This window comes from Lutra lutra, chromosome 17 (genome assembly GCF_902655055.1).
Source record: "Lutra lutra chromosome 17, mLutLut1.2, whole genome shotgun sequence".
NCBI classification, from domain to species: domain Eukaryota; kingdom Metazoa; phylum Chordata; class Mammalia; order Carnivora; family Mustelidae; genus Lutra; species Lutra lutra.
The window spans coordinates 50,406,119-50,428,387 of record NC_062294.1 but is presented as its reverse complement, the minus strand read 5'-3'; the positions used below and the strand labels follow the sequence as shown (position 1 = coordinate 50,428,387).

Genomic DNA, 22,269 nt, shown 5'->3' with positions numbered 1-22,269 from the left:
CAGCTTCTGCTCGGGCCTGGCCTCCCCAGCCCAGCTTGCGCCTTGTTTCCCCCGTGTGCGCCCTGGACCGAAGCTGCGGTTTCTCTCTCCAGGGACCTCTGTAACTGCAGACACTGGGTCAGCCTGGCTGGTCAGCCCCAAGCCCAGCCATCCAGCCGGTCTAGTCCCCAGGAGATGGAAGAGAAGGGGTGTGGGGCTCGGTGGTCCCCCCCCCCCCTCGGGAAGCTGTGATTATCCCAATCCCAGCAGCTCTACCATCTGAAACCAGCTGACTTACAATAATGACTTTATTTTAACATATTTAATTACAGACATAAAATAGCTGGGGAAGGGGGTGAGCCCCAGCCTCGCCCCGTCTCGGGGCCGCCAGGAGTGGGGGAATGCAGGCGAGGCCTCCCTGATGACCCTCCTTCCGGGGGTCTTCCTATGGCGGGGCCCTATTGCTTCAGGGGGGAGGGGCCATGCAAACGAGGGAGGCGGGGAAGCATCGGGCCCCGCCCACCCCACCCGCTGAGGCCTCCCTCCACAATGCCCGGATGTGCCCCAACCCCAGCCTCTCCACCTCCTTCCTCTTTCTCCAGGGAGCGGACCCTCTGGTCGGCTCCCCACCCCCTCTGCAAACCTAAAGGGGAATAAATACAAACTTTACAAAGTAAAAGGGGGTCCAACGTTGCCCTGGGCCGGGCCTGGGGTCACACGGGGAGCAGGCCCTGGGTTGCGCGGGCCTCACATCATCCCTAACTGCAGCAGCGTGCTGGCGTAGGCCATGGGCTTGACGTCGGGGTGAGGCTGGGGACAAGAACACACGGGGCCAGGGAGACAGAAATAGGGCATCTTCAGAGCACCAGATGCACACAACAGCCCTCCTGGCAAGTGCTGTTGGGCACTGAGCTCTGCCCCTGCATAGACCGCTCAGCCGGGTCCTCCCCAGGTCCAAGCCAGGAGGGGCAGGGGACTGCACAGGTGACTCACCACTGCTGTGAACTGGTGGAACTGGGGCCGCAGGTCGGAACCCCGGAGGTGGATGTAGGAGGCTTTATTCCCCATCTGGTCACTGTGCGGACAGAGGCAGAGGGGCCAGTCAAGGGGTGTGGCAGGGCCCATGGGGACCGGGGCTGGGGAGGCGGTGGGGAAGATACCCAAGGAGGCTGGATGGCAGAAAGTCTCAGAGAAGAGGGGGAGACAGACAGACAGAACCCATGGGAGATACTGATAAAAAGAGGGACAGAGATGCTTAAAGCTGGGAGAGGGAGAGAGAGAGTCATGGACGCAGAGGGACAGGGAGACACAAGTGACAAAGAGGCCAACTGGAAAGGCAGGAATCCAGGAGAAAGGATTCCCCGCCCCCCCCACTCCACCCCCTGGGGAGGCTTGGGTAGGGGGAGGGGGTATGAGGGGAAGGAAGTGAAGGTGGGACACGGGGAAGCAGAGGGCCCTCCTGACCCCACAGGCAGGGGGCACACGCAGCTCCATGGAGGAAGGGCTCTTGCCAGAACCTGAACTCTGCCCTGAAACACAGGGGACAGAGAAATGTGGTGCCCGGCACCCGGAGGATATGGGCGGCCTGGTCCAGAGCACAGACAACTGCAGGATGAGGGGCCTGGTTTCTTCAACCAAAACCCAGCAAGAGGCAGGGAAGGAGGGACAGGGAACTGGAACACAAGGAGACTGAGTGTGGCCCTTGTTCAGGTCCTACTTGGAAGGCATCAGACTGGAAAGAGAAATTTATGAGAGACACGAGGAAAGGGCACTGGGTTCAGGTGACCTCTTCTGACACCCGACAGTGTGACAGTGGTCTTCTGCTTGCGCAGAGAAGAGTTCTTTCCTCCTGAAGCATACAGGGGTGTCAGTGCATGGAAAAGGGGATGCCTGGGGTTTGCTTTAAAAGAGCCCGGGAAGTTGGGAACTGGTGAATCTGAGTGATGACCACGTGGGCATTATACGACTTTACCTACGCCTGCCTGTCTTTGACATTTTCTGATCATAAAATTAAAAAACAAAAACAAAACCCCCCAGCACAAAAAGCAGTGGGTAGGGAAGAGAAGCCCAGACCAGCGGGGAAGGTGGGACCCACCAGTAGTTGGGGGCGGAGAAGACAGTGACACAGCGGCCACCGTGGGCCACCTCGTAGCCCTCGGCCTTGACTTCATGGCTGCGGATGATGTAGTCCAGGTGGTTCTCCTCCAGGAAGGCCTTGGTGACATCAGGGCCAAACTGGCAGCTCACGCCCCGCTTGCTGACCGAGCGTCCGTTCTGGGGAGACAGGGAGCTCAGGGTGCTGACCGTCCCACCCTCTCTGCCCACAGCCCGCACCTGCCGGCCACAGCCCTGGGCACACTGACCTGCGGCTGTGGGTCTGACCAGAGCAGGTCGCACATGGGACCTGGTGGGGGGAGGAGAGGGGACGTCAGGGACTGGCCACCCCACAGCAGTTGGGGTGGGGGCTGGGCAGGGCATTCCTGAGCAGGGGCTCGTGAAGTGGGCTTCTGAGCCCCATGACCTCCCCTCTAGACCCGTTCAATGTGTTCTGGCCCCACAATGGGAGAACTTCTAACAGAGCGGTTTAGATCACACCCCTCTGCTGCTCAGAGCCTGCTGTGGCTCCCACCGCCCTAGGAAAAAAACAAAGCCCATGCTCTTTACCCAGGCCTGTGAGGCTCTGCAGGGTCTGGCCCATCTACCCTTTTAAAAAGCACATCCCTGCTCACCCCAAAACCACTGGCCGCCCAACTGTTCCTCCCAGCTGCGGAGCTCACCCCTGACGTGGGACACCCTGTGCCTGCCTGGGACATTCTTCTGTGTGGTGGGTGCCTCCATCCCCATCAGTTCTCATGTGGTGTCCCCCGAGAGGGCATTCACCCACCCTCTCCGGGCCCCGTGCCACGCCTCCCACAGTTGGGTGTGAGTGTGCGCCCATGTGAGTCCTCCCCGTCTGTGCTCATGGCTACAACAGGAGCCCCGATACGTCATTCTCTGGGCTCAGCAGCTGAACTCACAAGGAAGCGATGGATGTGTGCTCCCCATGGTGAACACGAGGCGCCCTCGCCAGCACAGCCCCGTGAGAGAGGACAAGGGAGGTTCGGCCTTGCCGTCCTTACCAAGGGCCACAAGGCCCACTGGGGCAGAGCCACCCCTCTCCGCCGGAGATGCTGCAGCCCTGGGAGGGAAGGAGGTGCCACCCGGCCCACCCTGGTCACCTGAATCTGGGGGCTGCCGGTTCCGCTCGATTTTCCTGATATCGTCCAGGGTGACGCCGTCCTCACTGAACAAGCCTCCATGCATGATCTGGGGTGCGGAGGGGGACAGCTGTAGAGTGGAGGCGCCGGCCACACCCCAACTCTCCAACTTGCTTCCTCAGCACGTGGCCACATGCAGCCCCCGGGGGTGCAGGGGTGGAGGGGCCCGCAGGGTCCTGCCGCCGCCCTCACCAGCACTTTGCCGTTGATACACTGGGCCAGCGGGAGCCACTCGAACACCTCGCTGAACAGTTCGTACATCTGGGCTGTGTATTTGGCCTTCACCTCGCCCTCGAAGCCATAGATCTGGTTCATGTTGTCTGTCTCGTGGTTGCCTGGGCAGCAGCAGGATGAAGAGGGGCCTCAGCAGCCCTGCCTGGGCGTCCCCAGGGCCCGCGTCCAGGGGCCCCAAGCCCACAACAGTCACCATCAGCTGGTCAGCCCCCCCAGAAACCCGAGGAGGCGCAGACACTGTTCTCAGCCCCTTTTCTGGAGAGAGAAACAGTCTGAGGGGCTCACACTGGGCATCAGGCCACAAGGCACAGGCCTGGTATGGCCCCAAGTGACCATGGCTGTGTCCTTTGCCCTCGTGGGCCTTGAGCTCCTGTCTGGAGAAGCTGTGTGCCTTCCAGGGTTGAAGGACCAAGGAGGGCACAAGTCTTAAGGAAAAAAGGGGCCTACTACGGAACACGCAGTGTGGGCCGGCCCCGTGCTGTGCCACCAGCTCCCCACATGCAACCTCCTTCCTCTCTCCCATGGCTCCTGGGACTTGGAGGAGACGAGGCAGCTGCCAGACCCCCATGTGAGCCGCAGCCAGCCCTTCACTACCTCCTACAGGGAAGCCCACAGCAGGTGGTTACCTGGCACCTACCACGTGCCGAGCGCTGCTGGGTGAGCCCCTGAACCTGGCCACGAATCTGGCACTCGGGCCCCCAGGAACCCCCAGCCCTGCCCGCTGCCTCATTCCCTCCTGCCGCTCATGTCTCCATCTCTTCATGGACAAGGCCCCCCATCCCCACCCCGGGGGCTCATCCTGTACAACGCCGCACCGACCCCAGACCCAGCAGCCGCCCAGCTTACCTCGAAGTAGGTGAAAGTGATCTGGGTACAGGAGCTTAAAGCCAAACAGAGTGAGGATCACTTCTACGGAGAAGGAGCCGCGGTCCACAAAGTCACCATTAAATATCTGTCCTGCTAAGGGAAACATGGCGGGGCGGACACCGCCTCCCTCCTCAGCCTCCCCACGTCCCAGGCTCCTGCCTGTTCCTTCCTAGAGTGGGGGTGTCAAAAGGGCCAGGGGTCCGCGCTGCTGTCTCTCCTGGCTGTTTGGCTCTGGCCCAGCAGCTGGGCCTCTCCGAGCCTCAGCAGGACAATACTGAAGGTCCCCAATGCACCTGTTTCTCAGGAAAACGGACGGTGGAGGGGGATGTGGGGCGGTCAGCTTGCTCCGCTCCCCCTCCCAGGACAAGCCCTCAAGCCACAGGGGAAACAGAACACAGACCCTCCCCCCCAGCACTGCACAGGCCTGGTGGCCCCACACGGTAGCCTTTCTCAAGCCATGGTTGTAACCTTAGCAAATACTTCTACAGCTCTGACTGCGGGCCCCTCAGCTCCTCAAGGCCTCTCGACACTCCCAGGAGGCAGACCCTACGATGCCCACTTTGCTAACGAGGCATCTGAGGCCCAAGAGAAGAGGTTGTTCCACATGTGCTGACAGCAGCCTCATCTGCAGACGAAGAGGGACAGGGGCCCAGAGAGACTGAGCCACCAGCCCAGGTTACACAGCACGTGGGGGCGACCCTGGCCTATCCGGTGCCAGCCAGCCACATCCCCCACATCCCCTCGCCTGAGCAACTGCTCTGGCTTCTCCCTTTGCGGGTCCAGGCCCTGCCTGCAGGCAGGGGTGCCTTTCTCAAAGCCCGCTGGAGGAACAGGGAGGGTGTGCTCTGCTGAGGAAGGATACATAGGGATTGGTCTCCGAGGGTAAACCATTGAGCTCAAAGATGTTGAGGAGGTCATAGAATTGGCCATGGGTGTCCCCGCACACCGTAATCTTCTCTGTCTGGAAGAAAAGAGGCCACCGGAGAGGGAGGGGCCCAGAGAGAGACGTGGGGAGGGGGCAGAGGTGAGGGGAGGGGCAAGAGGTCACAGCAGACCAAGAAGAAGCATGCAAAAGACACAGGAAGGGGACACAGAAATGAAGGGGGTGGGACAGAGACCAAGAGGCCAGGAGAAGCGGGGTGGGAGGGGGGAAGGAAAGGCAGATCAAGCCAGGTGGGTCTGTGAGTTTCTGAGCTCCACAGCCCCTCCCCAGCCGGGGAGCCCCCACCTCTGGCCATCCACACACCGCCCCACGGCGCGCACCTCTTTGAGCGTGGTCTCCACGAGCGTGCTCAGCTTAGAGAGGGCCTCTTTGACCTGTACCAGGATCTGGAAGGCAGGGTGGGCTGTGAGCACAGCTGGAGAGAGGGCCTGTTGCCCATCCCAGTCCCCAGTGAGCCTCGGCTGACCAGCAGACACTGCTGCGTGGAGGGTGAGGGAGAGGCTGGGAGGGGAGATGAATGGGCAGTGGGGCTGGACGAGCGAGTGCTGGCAGGAGCCACAGGCGGCCCCCAAGCTGTGACCCCAGCAGCCTCTGTGGCAACATCAGGATTATTGTACGTGAAAACTGAGATTCTGGGTTCCCCTTAAAATAATCAGCGTCATGAAGAAACATGGAAGAATCCAGAAACATGGAAGAATCTAACCCAACTGGCCTAGACATGTGTACATGTGTCATGAAAGAGTCTCCCCAAAAGGGCACGAGACTGTTCTAGATGAAGGAAGATAAAAATGCAACATCTGCTCTTTCAGTGGAGTCTGGATTTAAAAAAAAACGAAAAACAAAAAACCATAAAAACCAAAACCACAAAATAGCTAAAAAGCACATTTTTGGGAGAATTGGGGGGGAGGGGATATTAAAGTATTTTAAAGTATGTCTAGAAATGTAGATAATACTAGTTTTTGCTAAGAGAAGATCTAAGATGACCTTGGCGTTGCTATGTATATTTGACAGTGTTTCCAGATCTTGTGGACTATCTGCACTAGGCATTATTTACTAATTTCCGAGGGGGGACACCTGACCTGTGGTCACAGGAGAATGTCCTGCTTTTAGGAGATACAGTTACGATGCAACACCTTTCTGGCTCAGGAAAAGAAATGAGGAGAGAAAGCCTGCCGTGTGCATGTGCGCGCACACGTGTGTAGAAAGTGAAGGTAAATGTGTCAAAGTGTTAACATCCGGGTGAAGGAGGCATGGATATTGGCTGTACTGTTCTTTCCATGTTTCTGTAGGTTTGACAATTTTCAAAATAAAAAGCTGGGGAAGAAAAACCCCAAACTATCTCAAAAAAAAAAAAAAAGCAGAATATGTCCACTTCTGGTCAGAATGAGGAGGTTACAAAAGACTGTCACTCTTGCCCCAATGACAACAAACCCCAAACCCACAAAACCCAATCTCATGAAAACCATCTGAGAGCCGAGGGTGCTCACAAATAAACCTAAATCCATCAGCTGTGGCGGCGACAGGCCCTTCCATGGGGCTTCCCAGGTGCAAGGCATGAAGCAGGAGGCCATGGGGCTCCTCGAGGCCCAGAGCGAGGGCAGCCAGCAGGGTGCTCGGGCCGTGTGCAGGCTGGTGACAGCCGAGAGCCCCGAGCAGCCCCTGCCACCAGTGCCTTTGCTCTCACCCTTTGCTCTCAACCCACTGCCACTGCCGTCACACAAAGGGAGGCGTGAGGCAGTACGGTGTGCATGTGATGGGGGGAGCCTCCCCAGGCGCAAGAGTGAGGCCTACACTGGACAGCACAGAACTCGCAGCTCAAAAATCTGGCCGTGGGGCTGAAAATCAGAGAGCGCTCCCACAGTTCCAGAAGCTGGAAACTTTGTAGCATAAAGACATCCCTGGGATCCTGCCAGGGCTGACGGGAGGGTCCGGATTCCAGTCTGAAAATACCACGAGGCAGGGCTGAACTCCAGCAAGAGCCGCACAACTGTGGACCAGACGGATGGGGCCCCTCACGCCAGCGGCCCGACAGAAGACGGGGCCGCCATCTCCTGAGCACGATGCTTACTTAGCTCAGTCTCTACTGTTCTTCTACCCCAAATGTCTAGCAGATGATAAAAAACGATGAACCACACGAAGAACAGGCAACAGAAGCAGACCCAGAGATGACCCAGATGGTGGAATTACCAGAGACTTTAAAATAACTATGATAAATGTGTAAAAGATCTAGTGGAAAAGACAACACGCATGAACATATGGGGCAGGGAGATGAAAACTATTAATAAAAATAACTAGATGGAAATGCCAGAAACGAAAATGCAGCATCAGAAATAAAGGCTTCCTTTGCGCCATGCTCAGCACACTCCCTGCTCAGCAGTGCTGGCCGCCGTGGCCCCCCTTCCCCTCGACCCGCCCTCTGTGGCGGATGCTATCGGGGGTCCCAGGTGTGTGCAGCACCTGGCAGGGGCATTACCTGGTAGGCGCATTTCCGGTGCAGTTTCTTCTGGTCCTTGTACCACTGCATGAGCTCCTTCATGAAGGTGATTGTCACTTTGCCATCCTCGAGCTTGGGCCCACTGTACTCATCCTCAATGGCTGGTGTGTGAGCGGGGGCGGGAGTCAGTGGCCACAGTCACCATGGGGCGGGGGGGCGCGGGGTTGGCTCCCAGGCACAGGGCGAGAGGAAGATGGAGGGTCCTTTTCCTACCCGCTCCTTCTGTTCGGACGACTCTGCTGACCTCTCTGTCCAGTGGGTCCCCCTTTTCCAGCACCTTCTCTCCCCACCGCCTACTTGGTTTTATAGCACTTAACATGGTTAATTCATTTGGTGACTTGTTAATCATTGCTCTCCCTACCAGGCATCAGCTCAAGGAGGGCAGAGACTACTTTATTCACAGCTGTATCCCCAAGGTCTGGGGTGCTCAGTAATTCGCTGTGGAATGAATGAATGACTCCTCAGAGGGCCTGGAGGACCTACACGAATCCCACAGGGAGACTCGTGAGGGGTGGGCTGGGCGGTACAGATGCAGATAGGGAGCTAGGCCCCGGTGGGGGGTGGGAAGGGCTCACCCACCTCGCTTGAACCGGGGGACGCAAGCCCCAGTGCGGGATTGTGGAGTTCCCAGGAACGCAGGCAGAAGAGCAACAGACCACGGCCCCGGACTCGGCCAGGAAATAGCTCCACCCTCTCCCCCCCACTCCCCAGTGTGCGCTGCACGGGGATGGAGAGTGGAGGATGGAGAGCGCCCATGCAGGGGTGTGGAATGTTCGGCGCTGGGCGTGGCAGGGCCCCCAGGCCTGACTCACTCATGCTCTCGATGTCCAGCGAGTCGACCACGGAGCGCTTGTGCTCATCACCGGCGATGGCCCGCTCGAAGGCTTTCTGCTTCACGATCTTGTTGCACTCCTGGTACTTCATTTTGGCGTCCTTGTCATGGGGCTTCACCTTCACCACCTGGGCAGGCGGGCGGGCAGAGGGAGGGAGGGAGAAAAGAGGTATCAGCACCCAGGCACAGCTGGCCTGGGCAGAGGAGCAGGCAAAAAAGGGGGCGCCGTGGCTGCGCTCAGCCGGCCTGGCCCTGGGTGCCGTGAACCTGGACCCAGACCACCGGCCCCCATGCGCTAATGGTGCGACTCCGCCCTGTGTCACCTCCAGACAACAGTCTGTGCGTCCCAAAACTGGGCCAGGAGAGCTACCCACCCAGGGCAGTCCTGAGGTTTGGTACACAGTGTTAACCCAAGCAGGTGGGATTTCTTACAAAAATCTTAGCTCTATCATTAAAATAAGTCTCCCAGCTTTGGAGCACATGCTCAGCTTGGAACTCCTCCTGGGGACCCCAGCAGGCTGAGGCTTGCTTTACCGACATGACAGTCAACACCAAGGGGGGTGGGATGAACAGGAAAGGGTGGGCTGGACCCACAGGCACAAGGAACAGCCCAGACTCAACAGAACCAATGACCTGCTGGATAACCCGGCCCCTGGGGCCTCCATTTTCTCATCTATAAAAAGGCGGCAGGGGGCACACATGACAGGCTCCACCTGGCAGGGCCGTGGGGAAGCATAAGTAATGAATATGGGGCCCAGCAGGCCGTAGCCAGCACCGCGTGGTGTCCCCTCCATCTCCGCCCCTGAAGGGCAGCGAGACTGTGGGCAGAGGCCGGCCGCCTGGGTTCAAGCCCCAGCGCCACCACCCCTCAACCGAGCAACCGCGGAGGGGAGGTCGGCCTCTCCGTGGGAGGGAAGTGGTAACCGTCTCTGCTTCAGAGGCCGGCCGGGTCACAGAAGCAGACTTGCACAAAGCGTGCGCTGCGGTGCCGGCAAGAGTAAAGTCCACACCAGCCGCGGCTGCACCTCATGGCCCCTTCCATGGGCCGCTGCGCTTGAAATGGGGTCACTTGCAAACAAGCACCAGGCCCGTGACGTGGAGGTAAAGTTCTCAATAAAAGGAGCCCCCCCACCCCCCCAGTATCCCGCTTTCTGTAAACTCTGACCCTCCTGCTTGGAAGCAGACAGGGCTCTGCCACCTTCTTACTGTGTCACCTTCAGCAAGGACATCAGCCCACCCCGGCCTCAGTTTCCTTATCTGTAACTGTACTTGCTATGAGTGGACCCTACCTCACCTGCCCACCCCACGGGTCGCCCAAAGAGCAGCTCCCCCAGATCCTGTATTGGGGACCTAGAGAGAGCCCTCAAGGGCGGGGATGCCACTACCCCTGGGAAAGGCTGGCAGGGGGGTCAGAAGCCTGTGCAGAGGCACCTCCTTACCCCCGTGGATCAGGGGGGCTCATCCTCCCTGGGGACGGGTGCACAGACCCAGCAGATGGCAGGAAGCCGGGTCGTGGCAGGCGATGGCTTCCTCCCTGTCTGGGCAGGCTCGGGCTCGGGCAGCCTGCCAGGCGGCTCCACCTGGGGTGTGGGTGCTCCAGAGGGAGGCGGCCCCAGACATCCCCTGGAGTCCTTCCCGACAGGGAGAGGGTATGAGTCCACACCCTGGGATCAAGTCCAAACCGCCACTCGGCTTGGCCCACACGGGCCTGCCCACCCTCCTTTCTGTTTGCCCGGCACAACCCGACCAGACCAAACCCGCAAGTCCAGTGTGCCAGCTCCTGTCACCTTGCACAGGCCGCCCCCGGCCCAGGACACCTCCCTCCCTCCTCCAACTCCTTCCTAGCTCCTCCTTCCCCAGCTGTCCTCCAGGAGCACCGCCACCCCCCTGGGGCCGGACATGGATGTCTCCCCACTGGAAGGTGGCCCCACGAGGGACTGAATGCATCCCAGTGGATGGATGAACCACTGAGCGTTTCCTCTGGCTGGTCCCCGTTTTCAGAGAGCCCCCAGGGTGGGCAGAGGATGGGGATGAACACTAACAAGGCAGGGAAAAGAAAGCAGCAGCAGTAACAGTACACGGCTAATTTTCGGAGCCCTTATTCCTTTGTGCCTGACGTCATCGTACGCACTGAACTTGCTCATTTAATCCACCAAGCAGCTCTGCTGGGTGTTACCACAACCCCCACTTGATGGATGAGGAAACTGAGGCCCAGAGACATGAGGCAGAGAAACTGAGGCCCCAGAAGCCAGGATTCTGTTCTCTCCCTGCACAGGATCCCGCCTTGCAGCGCGCATGCTGGGCCACGCCCCTCCCAGCCCACGGCCTCCCGTCCCTGTCCTGAGCCCCCCTCAGCTCCTAGGAAGAGGGCAGGGTGCCAGCACCCCTGCAGAGGGCCTGTCACGGGGACTGGCAGCCAGCACGTGCTCATGGTGGACCTGGCAGCGGCAGCGGCTGCCACCACGACTTACTACCGGCCAGGCCGTGAAAGGGGAAGTGGCTCTGCCGGGCCCCCCTGCACCAGGGGAAGGTCATTCGTTCCAGACTGGAGGGCCTGGCGAGTCAGAACTCAACACTGGACTTGTCTCTAGAAAGTGGGGTGTGGGTTGTATCATGGTGCGGATCCTGACCACGGCGTCTGCGTGGTTACGGGGGAACCCGGGAGCACGGTCTCACTTCACTTCTCACATCAGCAGGTGAAGCCACGATGCCCTCGAGATGCTGTTTTGACAAGCGCCACTCCGCTGGGGGCGCTCGCAGGCAAGAACCACGATGCTCCAACTGACGGCACAGTGAGCTGGGCTCGCCATCCCTCCATGTCGCCCCGGCAGGTCCGAGAGGCACCTGCTGATGACAGGATGGCACTGGGCAGCAGAAGCTCTGGTCGCCGCACGTGGAGGCCTCGAGACCATCGACGGCCTCTCGTAAGTTCAGGTCAGAGCAGGCCACCAAACGAGTTGTCAGAACATCACTACAAGTGTGATGGGATGCGACCGGAGAGGGGCTGGGCTGGGCTGCGCTAGGCAGGAGGGACCTGGGTCTCAGGCAGGCACTGCACAGTGACGGTCTCAAGCACGACACCAGGGTTGTCACCCTCCAGGGCAAGAACCTCTAGTGACTTAATTAAGTCACTAAGTTATACTCAACGTTCCTTTTACAATGCAACAGAAGAGAAGAGAGACCGTCGGAGCAGGGCCGAGCCATGGAGGAGTGCTGTGCCGAGACGCTCTGCCTGCTGTGTAGGGCTGGTGGTCACAAGCCTGACTCGGGTACCAGCCTGTCACTTCCTGCCTGTGGGACCTTGAGGGAGCGAACCACATTCTGAGCCTCAGTTTCCTCATCTGTAAATCAGGGATAAGGGTTGGTGTGAAGACTAGGGCAGGAAGGTCACCGTCGCGCCCGGGCCACGGTGGGAGCCATACGAGGCATAAGCTATGGGCACTCCTGGCACTACGGGGCAGCCATCCCATAGATGTACGCGTGCTGTGAGGGCTTGCAAGGCTGGACGACGCTGGAAGAAGAAACCCAAATGCAAACCCTATTATAAACCAAACATCCAAGATCCAAGGTGGGAAGTGTAGAAGGAGTCCCCGGGACCAGCTTGAGCCCAGATGACCAGATGCATTCCAACCATGAATAGGAAAGAACACAGCAGGGGAAGAGTGGTCCTCTGAGAAAAGGACCCAAAAAAAGGGACAAGGAATCCTGGAGCAAAGGTCCCTCTGAAAGGATTTACTCAGAGGTGAGAGGGATGGGGGGAGCAGGGTTCAACATGGACCCATGGAAAAGGGAGACCGGTTCCTGCTGAGGTCTCTGGAGGGACAGCAGCCCTTCCTGTGGGCCACGGGGTCTCCCCCAGACACCCCCAAGAGGAAAAGGCCATGAATGCTAAGTGGGGGCAGGCCCCACTCAACGTACAAATCTCATTTATTCCTCACACGAACACTCAGGCAGGCCCTGGTGCTGTCCCCCCTTCTACAGATGAGGACACTGAGGGCAGAGAGCCAAAGCACTCAGAGCTACCCAGCCCATGGCAGGGTGTCCTGACTGTGCAGCCGGTGCCAGCTCCTACATCAGTGACCTTGAGGCTTTCGATTATGACTCAGGGTAAGGAAAGATAGGTTTTCTATCACACACCCATATACACATACGTGAGAAACATTTTTTCACAAATATGTACACACTTCCTCCAAAGGAACTGCTTTTTTCTGCTCTATTCTATTTGAGGAACACAGAGGTGCTGGTCTCAAACCTCTGGGCTAACCTCACGGCCCACTAAGAGTCACAAGACGGGACTCTGGGTTCCAGTTCCAACTCCGCCAGGAGACCTTGGAGGAGGGGTGACCCCCAGACCTCTGCGTCCTACCTGCCCAGTGGACCAAATGCACGCTCGTGAAGAGCTCACAACAGAGCAAGGCCACGGTGAGCATGCAGAGGAGGGCACTGAGGCCAAGGAAGGGAAGACCCTTCAACCAAAGGCAGAGCCTCAGGCCTGTGTTCATCCAAGGCCACATCTGGGCTCTGCCTCCGAGGAAACTGCGATCTAGATCCAAACGGGAGCCTAAAGCGCTAGCATGTCGCAAGGCTCCTCCAGACGGCAGGCCAGGAGGCAGACACTCTAGATGGGGGCTGCCTGGCGCTCACAGAGCCTGAGGAAATGTCAGAGTGGAGAAGCGGATCGCCCAAAGGCATGGGGAACAGCCACACAGGCAAGGACCCCGGTCTCATGCGGGGACTCCCCCACTGCTCCTGGCAAAGCCTCCATGGGGAAACAGGCTGTGACAACGTAAATGCTGAGAGTGGCCCCGCCTCAGGTTGGTTCCCAAAAGGCTGTGAACCCCCACCACCAGTCTTCCGTGGCATCCAAAAGGCCTGGGAAGAAGCTCAGATGTGATCATGTCCACAAGACGGCTAGAACCAACCATCTCAGCCTCATGGAGTATGAGGGGTTAGGCCCCGGCCTGATCGGGGGGCAGAGCCATGAGGAGAAGGGGTCTGTACCCCCAGGAAAAGAGTTCCCTGCAACTCCAGGCACAGGGAAGACATGGCCACAGACCTGTGCTCAGGCTCGTCGGTCCTCTGCCCCGCCCCATCTCCTCCAGGCCCCTCCCCGCAGCCGGAGCCCTGAAAACCCCTGCCCTTGTCCCACCTGAGGGCCCTCCTGGGTTACTCATTAATGGACCCTTCGCCCCAGGGACCTCTACTCATACCACAGCCACCTAGGAGGTGGCCACTCCTGTTGCCCCTATTCTCTAGATGTGGACACCATGGGACAACAGGGGGAGGTTAGGCTGGGGAGTGGCCTGGGATCTAAAGCTCCTAAGGACTCTGTCCCATGGTTCCTTCCCCTGCCCTCCCAGAGGTCACCCCACTCCCTCCCCTACTTTGCCCCACAGTCTCTAAATTACCGCCTTTTCCATGCCTCTGCCCCCACCCGGACACAGATGTCCCCTGGCCAAGGGCTTGGCTCAAGACTTCACTTGACCTGAAATCCACCCTCTGCTCCTGGCCAGCAGCCAGCCGCACTCCCTCCAAGAGCAGACAGGGCTCTCAGCCCCCTGGGTGCCCCCCCCACCCCCCGCACAACAGAAGATCCTCAGCACCTGGTGGTCAATGAAACAAAAGGAGGGAGTATGGGGGCGACTGAGGGGCAGAATAATAATGCAACACGTTCTGACTGAGCCCTGTTGGTGCCAAGCAATGACCCAGTGAACAGAACAAGCAAAACGCCTCCTCTCAGGGTCTCCGAAGCAGGAGACACAGGTGCCAGGGGTTCAAACCCCGGCTTTGCCACTTGCCCGCCGCATGTTGGCAGACAGGTGACCTAACTCCCTGGGCCTCAGCCTCCCCATCTGCACAATGGGGTTAACCATCGGTCCCCCTCCCGCAAGGCTGCCACAACAATTCATCCTGCCAGTCCACACAGAGGGCATGGGACATCCTTGGTGCGAACACACGTGCACTCACATCCCCACGCCTATCGTGCCCATCAGGGCGAATCACAGGGATGGGGGTGGCCGATGAGCGGGTGAACTAGTGACTTGCCGTGCTCGAGGTCCCCTCCCTCGTCTACTCGTCACAACACACGCCCTATCTGCTGCCCTCTACGGCATATCCTCGCCCCGCCATGACTCTGTTTGCCTGCTCTAGGTCACAGGTTTGGGTTTTGCCTTCCTCCAAATTAGAGCTCCTCTGCAAGACAGGTTGCGTGGATCTTGGTCACTAACAGTGACAAAAACCCCAACAGTGCCTTAGAGGGCACAGGCTACAGGCCAGGCACTGGTCTGAACGCTTGAAAAGCAGAAACTCATTTAGTCTTCATGGCAACCCTTAGAGGCAGGTTCAGTGCTCCCCATGCTGTGGAACAGGCGGCACAGAGAGGCCAGGTGACTCGTCCAGTGTCACGGAGCAAGTGATGGCAGAGCTGGGATGTGAACCCACCAAGTGTGCTCCAGGCCAAGGGCCTCTCGGGCATTTATCTGTCAGGTGGGTGAGGGGCGGGTGAACGCGCAGACAGCCTCCTCGCAGCCTCCCCGGCCGGCCATGCACCCAGAGGCCGTCCTTCCCCGGCCTGCCCCCACCTGGCCCTAGATAGCATTCACTGGGCTTGGGTGCCAGGAGGCGGCCCACTCCCCGAGGCCCGGCTCACCGTCTCGTAGTCCCGCAGGGCCGCCCGGAACTTGCCCAGCGCCATGTTGCTGGCCGCCCGGCGGTAGTAGCCCTTAATGTATTTCTTGTCGATCTCGATGGCCCGTGTGGCGTCGGCCAGCGCGTAGCCATAGCACTCGGTGCGCAGGTAAGCCAGGCTGCGGTTGCCATAGTAGATGGCATTGCTGGGGTTCAGCTCGATGGCCTGGCTGTAGAACTTGATGGCGTTCTCGTAGTCCTTGGCTGTGGAGATGGAGGAGGAGGTGTTATGAGGCAGGGCCGCTGCCACCCAGTAAGAATGGGCCCCAGGCTGGGTCTCCCTGTCTACTGATGGGGACACCGAGGTCTGCAGCTGAGCTCAGGAATGTCTACTCAGCCCATTCCCTCTTTCCCCTCCCAACTGTCCCACACTTTTGTCTCCTCAGGTTTAAAATCCCAGGACTCGAAGTCACTTCCACACACATGCCCAGCCATCACCCCTTAAGGCCCCAACCTGGGTGATACCTCTTCCAGAACCTTGGAGGGTCTTCCTCCAGTCCTATGGACCAGGGGAGATACATTCGAGTACCAGAGCTGAGATGTTGTGAATCAGCAAATGTGACTACCCAGAGTCCCTTGGTTGTCCAGCCCCCCCAAAGCAAGTCAACAAGCCCAAAGAGGGAGCCGAGTAGGAGAACAGGAAGTGGGAAACGAGAAGGAATCTACTTAGGCCTCAAGGAGAGGGGGACAAACCAGCAGAGACCCAAAAGAAGCAACAAACTGGACAAGACGAAAAGCATTCCCAACAGAAGGAACAGGAGGTACAAAGGCCCTGAGATGGGGAGGGAAGGGGTGTGCCGTCAGCACAAGCCTTGTGTTCCAGGACCAGTGAGAGGCTGGTGTGGCTGGAGTACAGCTAGTGGGAGGATGGAAGGGATGAGGGCAGGAAGGTCGGCAAGACAAATCCCGAAGGCCACAGCCGCAGCAGGGTGTGGACACCGAGGTTCTAAGTGTAGAGCAGCAGGATGGGTCATCTGGCCACAGGGAGGTTCCTTTTACCTGAAATGAGTTATGGCTGTGCACTTTACATGCTGACCTACAGAATCCTCACATCTCTCCATGGCACAGCCCCCGCCTGGCACTCACTTTACAGATGAGTCACAGAGGTCTTGTTCAAGGTCGAACACCCAGTCTGTATCTGCAGAGCCAGGCCTGGACCCGTCCCACGTGCCCATTCAACAGGCAGGAGGCTAAGGCTCAGACACTTGCCCGATTTGGGGGACTATGATGTGCACCCCCTCTGCCCCACCATTCTGGGGCTCACAGTCCTGCAGGACACACACACACACACCCCTCCAGACACCGATGACCCAGAGTGTTTAGCACAGAGACAGACCGGGAGATCTGGAGGATGAGAAAGAGTGAGTCAGGTGAAGAAAATAGAAGAGGGTTCCAGGCTCCCTGAATAGTTCTTCAATGAATAAAGGAAGGAAGACGGTAACAGACTGACAGTAGGAGAAGGAGAAGTCAGGTCCCGGGGAGATGTCCAGGAACAATATAACAATTCCTCCTGCAGCCTAATACCTGGCAATCTTTCAAATGGCTCTGATGTCCCCTCTTCTGGGAAGCCCTCCTTGATCCCCAGGCTGGGTCAGGCACTCCTTCAGGCTGCCCCAGCCTCTGGGCTAACCTATCCCAGCCCTGCTGGTTCCAGGTTTGTCACTGTTCGGTGAGGAGTGTGTCTTCCTCAGGACTGGGAGCCCGGGAGGGCATGCCCAGGACTTCCCAGAAACGAGCAAGGGCAGAACCAGACAGCCCAAGTCTGACAGACCCTCCCTGGAATGCCAGTGCCTTCGAGGACTACCTCCAGCCTCCTGGCTGCGTTCCAGAGGTCCTCTGGCCAGCTCTCTGGACGGCTGAGGTGTTACTCAAGTGGCCATCTGACCTGGGGTGGGGAGCCTGGTGTGTCCGAGCTTGACACCTGGCTCTGCGGACGCTGACCACGAGGCCTCAGGCAAACAGCCTTTCCTCCCTGCATCTCCGCTGGCTCATCTGAAAATGCAGGAATCACGCTCGGCCGTGCCCTGCCTCGCCAAGCTGGGAGGGCTAAATAAACTCTCATTCGGAATGTGGCCACAGCAGATAGTTGCAAAAGAAGAGAATACATGACTAACCCAGGAGAAGAGGAGACTCAAGCAGAGGAAATGGGAGGGGACTGTACTTCCCACAGCATCTGCCCAACAACACTGACTCCGGGCCTGTTCTACCTGCTTTACAAATCAGGTGCATCTAACCCTGGAGAGAGTCCCTGTTTTAGAGATGAGGACACAAAGGCACAGAGAGGTTAAGTCATTTGCCTGGGGTCACGCAGTACACAGGACAAAGAAACAAGATTTGGATCTAGGAAGCCTGAGGTCCTAACCACATCTGCAAAGTCTTAGGACGCAGAGGCCTCTTTGGGGGTTTGAGACAACTCCTCCCATTTTACAGAAGGGGGGCGATGAGGCCCAGAGAGAGGGGACCAGGCTCTGAGCTCACAGAGGGGATGCAGCTGTGGTGGTGGGGGGGGGGGGGCGGTATCCTCTTCTCCCCGCAGGCTCCAGGTAAGGAGTCTGAACATGGGAGCCAAGCACGTGGTGAGGAAGGGGGATATCCGGGCTCTGCTGCTCACGCTCTGACCTTGGGCTGGCGGTTTCACTTCTCTGAGCCTCAGCTTCCTCTATAAAACAAACAGCGCAGCTCCTACCTACCTCCCAGCGCCTCAGGAAAGATTAAGCAAAGTGGTGTACCTGGCCACCACAGGGGCTCAATTAAGGAGAGCTGTAATTATTCTTTTTATTGTTATTCCCACAGCCCCTGAGGCTGGGGCTCTGTGCCTGCCACTGCCTGCCAGACAGTGAGGGGCCTGGACCAGGAGGAGCTTTCTCCTCTGTGCCAGCTCAATGCGAGCACCTCTGGCTGCCTGCCCAACCTCAGGGCTTCTGAGCGCCCAGGTCCTGGGGGGCAGGGGGCCCCTCCCCATGGCTGTTTCCCAGAATTCTTACCTCGACTCAGCATCAACCCTTGACTCGCCCCATTGCAGGGACAGCCCCACCTTCCTCGCCATCCCCCAGATGGAGACCATGCCTTGTCCTGGACACTTCTGACCCTTCAACCCCCCCAGTGCCAGGCAGTGGCCATGTTCTGTCAAGTCAGCCTCCCCAACATCTCAGATCTATTCATCCACTTCCATCCCTACAGCCCCGCCCTGCCCCGGTCTGGCCTTCATCCTGTTGGGCCCAGGTTCCTGCCCCAGCCTCCTCCCTGCTCTCCTAGCCTCCAGTCCTGCCCCTCTGCAGGGGTCCGGCTAAAGCACAAACCTGGCCCTGTCCTTCCCTTTCTCAGAACTATCCATGGCTCCCCGGAGTCCCCAGCAGAAAGCTCAGGCTCCTCCCTTGCCTTTTATACTCCAGCCCCACTCACTTCCTCGGTGCCAGGCTCTGCTCACCTTTGCCAGGATAGGCCCTTGCCATCCCATTCTTTCTGCCTGGCATTCCCTCCTCCCTCTCTCCAGCCCTCATTTCCTCTCTGAAACATTTCTTGAGTTGGTTTCTGTCTCTGGTCAGCAACACCACCACCTCTCACCTGTCCACTACCCTGGTCTCCATCCTGGCTCGAGCTCTTACCATGCGTCCCCACCATCCTGAGGATGACACCCACTCTCTGACTGGGCCTCCAAGGCTCCACCGCTAGCCTCATCCCTCACAGGCCCTGCCTCCTTGTTGCTGCAGCCTGACCAAATGCTCCCACTCTGAACCCCTTGGGCGCCCACTGAAGGCTACTGAGGCTCTAGATTCCTCCCCTGCTTCCTTCTCCCCAGCTTTGGTCCTGTAAGTCCCCTGTCTCTCCTGCAGGATCAATTCTGGCTATTGGACCAAACTCTTGGACTCTTCCATCCTTTAAAAAAAAAAAAAAAGGCAGCAGCTCCCCGTCCCTGTTTCTTCACTCCCTTTTAGGACCAAAATACTCAAAGCACTTTGTCAACATCTGCTGTCTCTACTTCCTCACCTCCTGTTCACTTTTGGGTGTTCTTCTAGCTGACTACCACTTTCATTGTTCCCCAGAAACTGCTCTTGTAAACTGTTCTTGTTAAGGCTACCGCCAACATTCGTGGAGCCAAACCCAATGGCCAACGCTCAGTGCTCACCCTGGCAGAACCTGACCCAAAGCACAGCCCTCCCTTCTAGAAGCACGCCCTTCTCTCATCTTTCCTGACACCTTTCCCGACTTCCCTTCCCCTCCACTGACTAATCCTCCTCAGCCTCTTCTTTTCTTACCTTAGAATTCCTCAAGGTTCTGGCCCCTTCGCTCCCTATATGGCCTCATCCATTCCCAGGTGTTCTATTTCATTCATAGGCTGACCGTGCTCAAATTCCTCTCCTTGGAGCTCCAGACTGGCCCATCTATCTACTCAATGTCTTCTCTTGGAGTAAAACCCAAACTACCTTTGCAGTGACTCTTGGAACCCTACCTGATCTGGACCCTGTTCTAAACTTATCTTGTATCAGTCTCCCTGCTAACTTGCTAAAGTTTCAGCCATGCTGGTCTTTTCATTTCCTACCTCAGGGCCTTTGCATATGTGGCTGCACCCACCTGGAACGCTCGGTTGCGATTCTTCTTGACTTAAATGCCTTCTCCTCAGTAAGGCCTTCCCTGACCCCACTTTCTAAAGCAGCCTCCAGCCCTTGTTCTCTACTTCACACCCTGTAGGGTTTTTTTCCCAAAGCATTCCTCACAACTTCTAAGTATTTTATCATTTCTTGTGTTTTTTGCTCAATGTCTGATTCTCCTGCTCAATTACATCCGATAGAAGGGCAGGGCCATATCTGCTTCATTCGCTGCTATTTCCCCAGAGTCTAGCACAGTTCTCAGCACAAAGCAGGTACTCAATGAACATGCTGAATTAGTGAATGAATGAGTGCCCCCACATTTTACTCTTTCCCAAGCTCTTATGTCATACTATTCTTGGGATTTCCCCACCTTTACTCCCAGGGCCTCCCACGCATCCCTTTTCCTCTTGCAACCCCAAATCTCCTGTCACCTTGCCCTCCCTCCTCATGATCTACTCCCCACCCCCCCCATTCCCTACTCTATTGGGACAGTGCCCCCCACGCCCCACTTGGTGCCACCCACCCCAGATCTCCCCACTTGGTAGCACCATCACTCCCCAGCCCCCTGTCACTACTTGGCAGCGCCCTCTTCAGGTCTCACCATAGCTAGCACCTCTCAAGGATCTCACATATGGAAAAGCCCTCGTTCCCGTCCCCCTCCCGCCTCACACTTGGTAGCGCCTTCCCCAGTCTCCCCACCGAGGAGCAGCCGCTCCGAATGCCACTTCTAGGCATCACTCCTTCTGTCAGAAGCCCCCTCTGTCGCCCCCTCGTAGCGCCATCCTGGGCCTCCCCACGCCAGGTCACTTGGTAGTGTCTGCCCCGCGCCCAGGCTGCCGCTCCGCGTTGCCATGGTTCCGCGCGGGCCGGGCACCCCTTGCCCTGGGCAGCTCTCCACCCTCCCTGGCCCCACTCCGGGGCGGGCTCACCTTTGAAGTAGTCGTTGGCCTGCGTCTTGAGCTCCTCGGCCCGCTTCAGAGCGCCATCAGCCGGGGGCTCGTCTCGGGGGGGCTCAGCACACTCAGTCCGCTCGCCCTCCGCCATCGCCATGCCGCAAAGCGACCCCCACCCTGGCAACGGCCTCCAGCGGGGAGTGCCGAGTTGCTGCTGCCGCTGCTGCACAAGTGTCGTAAAGCGCGGGCCCCAAAGGCGCCCTTGGCGCGCCTGCGCAGGGTCCTTTCGCCATAGAGCGCGCGGAGGACAAGGTGACCAGGGGGCCCCCAGACAGCGCCCTTCCTAGAACGAGCCAATGGGGAGGGCGAAAGGGGGCGCGCGGGGCGGGGGGTGAGGGGGTGGGGAGGAGGTTCTGGCCTGGTCCCCCGCTCTCAAAGTTACGGTATTCCAAGGCTGCAGAAGTTGGGGGGGTGTGCATATGGGTTTCACGGTGGGGTGGAGAGAGGTTTCACGGTGGGGTTTCCCCGCGGTTTTCTAAGGTGAATGGGTGGGTGTGGCTTTAGGGCAGCACCGTGCCCAACGCATAACTAGAGCCCGGGAGACTAGCCTTCGTGCCAATTATTTGTGTGACCTTGAGCAATTAGGGGCAGTTACCACCCCCCTCTGAAAAATGCGTGGTTTCTCAAACCAAGAGATTAAAGTTCCAGCCTTGAGGTGCTTCTGGCTGTTAACTGAAGGCGCCCTGGATCCCCTAGTCCTTGAGCAAGGCGGAGAAGTTTGTTACGCCGTCTCCTTTCTTCACCCTTCATCCCCCAGTCCCCAGCCTGCCAAGGTGCCTCAGTGCCCTTAGAAAAACACCTGAACTCTTTCTAATGACCTAGGAAACCCTGAATGGTATAGCCTCAGCCAACATGTCCAGATGCTCCCCACCCCCCACCACCACCTCTACCTACCACCCACCGCCCACTGTACAGCGTCGCAGGCCATCCTTTCCAAACCCTCAGCTGCTACTCCTGTGGGACTGTAGCACTAAATCCTTTAAGACCCTGCTGTGGCTCCCCTCACGGAAGCTCGAGCTATCCCACTCCCCAGTCTTGTCTGGGCAGCCTGATCCCACCACCTCCTGTCACAGCCAACAGTCAGCCTAGAAGGTAGATACCAATATCAGCTCCATTTCAGCACTGAGGACACTGAGATTTGTAGAGGTCAACAAACTTGACCAAGGTCATACAGTGAGAGTGGCAGAGCCAGGATTTCACCTTGTCCCACCTGATTCTGTGCTCTTAAGTCCTACTCTACTGTCTCTACATTCCATAGCCCACCTTGTGGGTTAGATTTTTGAGACTTTTAGGGGTGTGTATGTAATGGATTTGAATCCCAGATTTGAATCCAGCTCAGTCCTTCCCTGCTGTGTGACCTTGGCAAGGATCATCCTCTCTGAACCTCAGTTTCCTCCTCTCTAAAATGGGTACAATAACTGCCTATTATGGATG

At 58.1% G+C, this 22,269-nt stretch overlaps 1 protein-coding gene across 1 annotated transcript; it reads right to left on the bottom strand.

Annotated features, from left to right (window-relative positions):
• Window positions 1-269: 269 nt before the first annotated feature.
• On the bottom strand, window positions 270-20,988 carry PPP5C (protein phosphatase 5 catalytic subunit). Its single transcript, XM_047710884.1, has 13 exons — window positions 20,812-20,988; window positions 15,256-15,497; window positions 8,587-8,734; window positions 7,754-7,875; window positions 5,601-5,666; window positions 5,200-5,298; window positions 4,317-4,422; window positions 3,429-3,571; window positions 3,198-3,285; window positions 2,343-2,383; window positions 2,075-2,253; window positions 973-1,054; window positions 270-789 (listed from the first exon to the last, which is right to left on the bottom strand). The coding sequence occupies exons 1-13, from the start codon at window positions 20,930-20,932 to the stop codon at window positions 727-729; spliced, it is 1,500 nt and encodes a 499-aa protein (XP_047566840.1). The 5' UTR covers window positions 20,933-20,988; the 3' UTR covers window positions 270-726.
• Window positions 20,989-22,269: the final 1,281 nt, after the last annotated feature.

Excerpts from the sequence above, each read along its gene's own strand:
- PPP5C (XM_047710884.1), bottom strand. The coding sequence starts at position 20,932 with ATGGCGATGGCGGAGGGCGAGCGGACTGAGTGTGCTGAGCCCCCCCGA. Across the intron at positions 8,735-15,255 it reads CCCTGCGGGACTACGAGACG|GTGGTGAAGGTGAAGCCCCA; the intron begins GTGAGCCGGGCC and ends CCGCCTGCCCAG. Across the intron at positions 2,384-3,197 it reads CCGGCAGCCCCCAGATTCAG|GTCCCATGTGCGACCTGCTC; the intron begins GTGACCAGGGTG and ends TCCCCCCACCAG.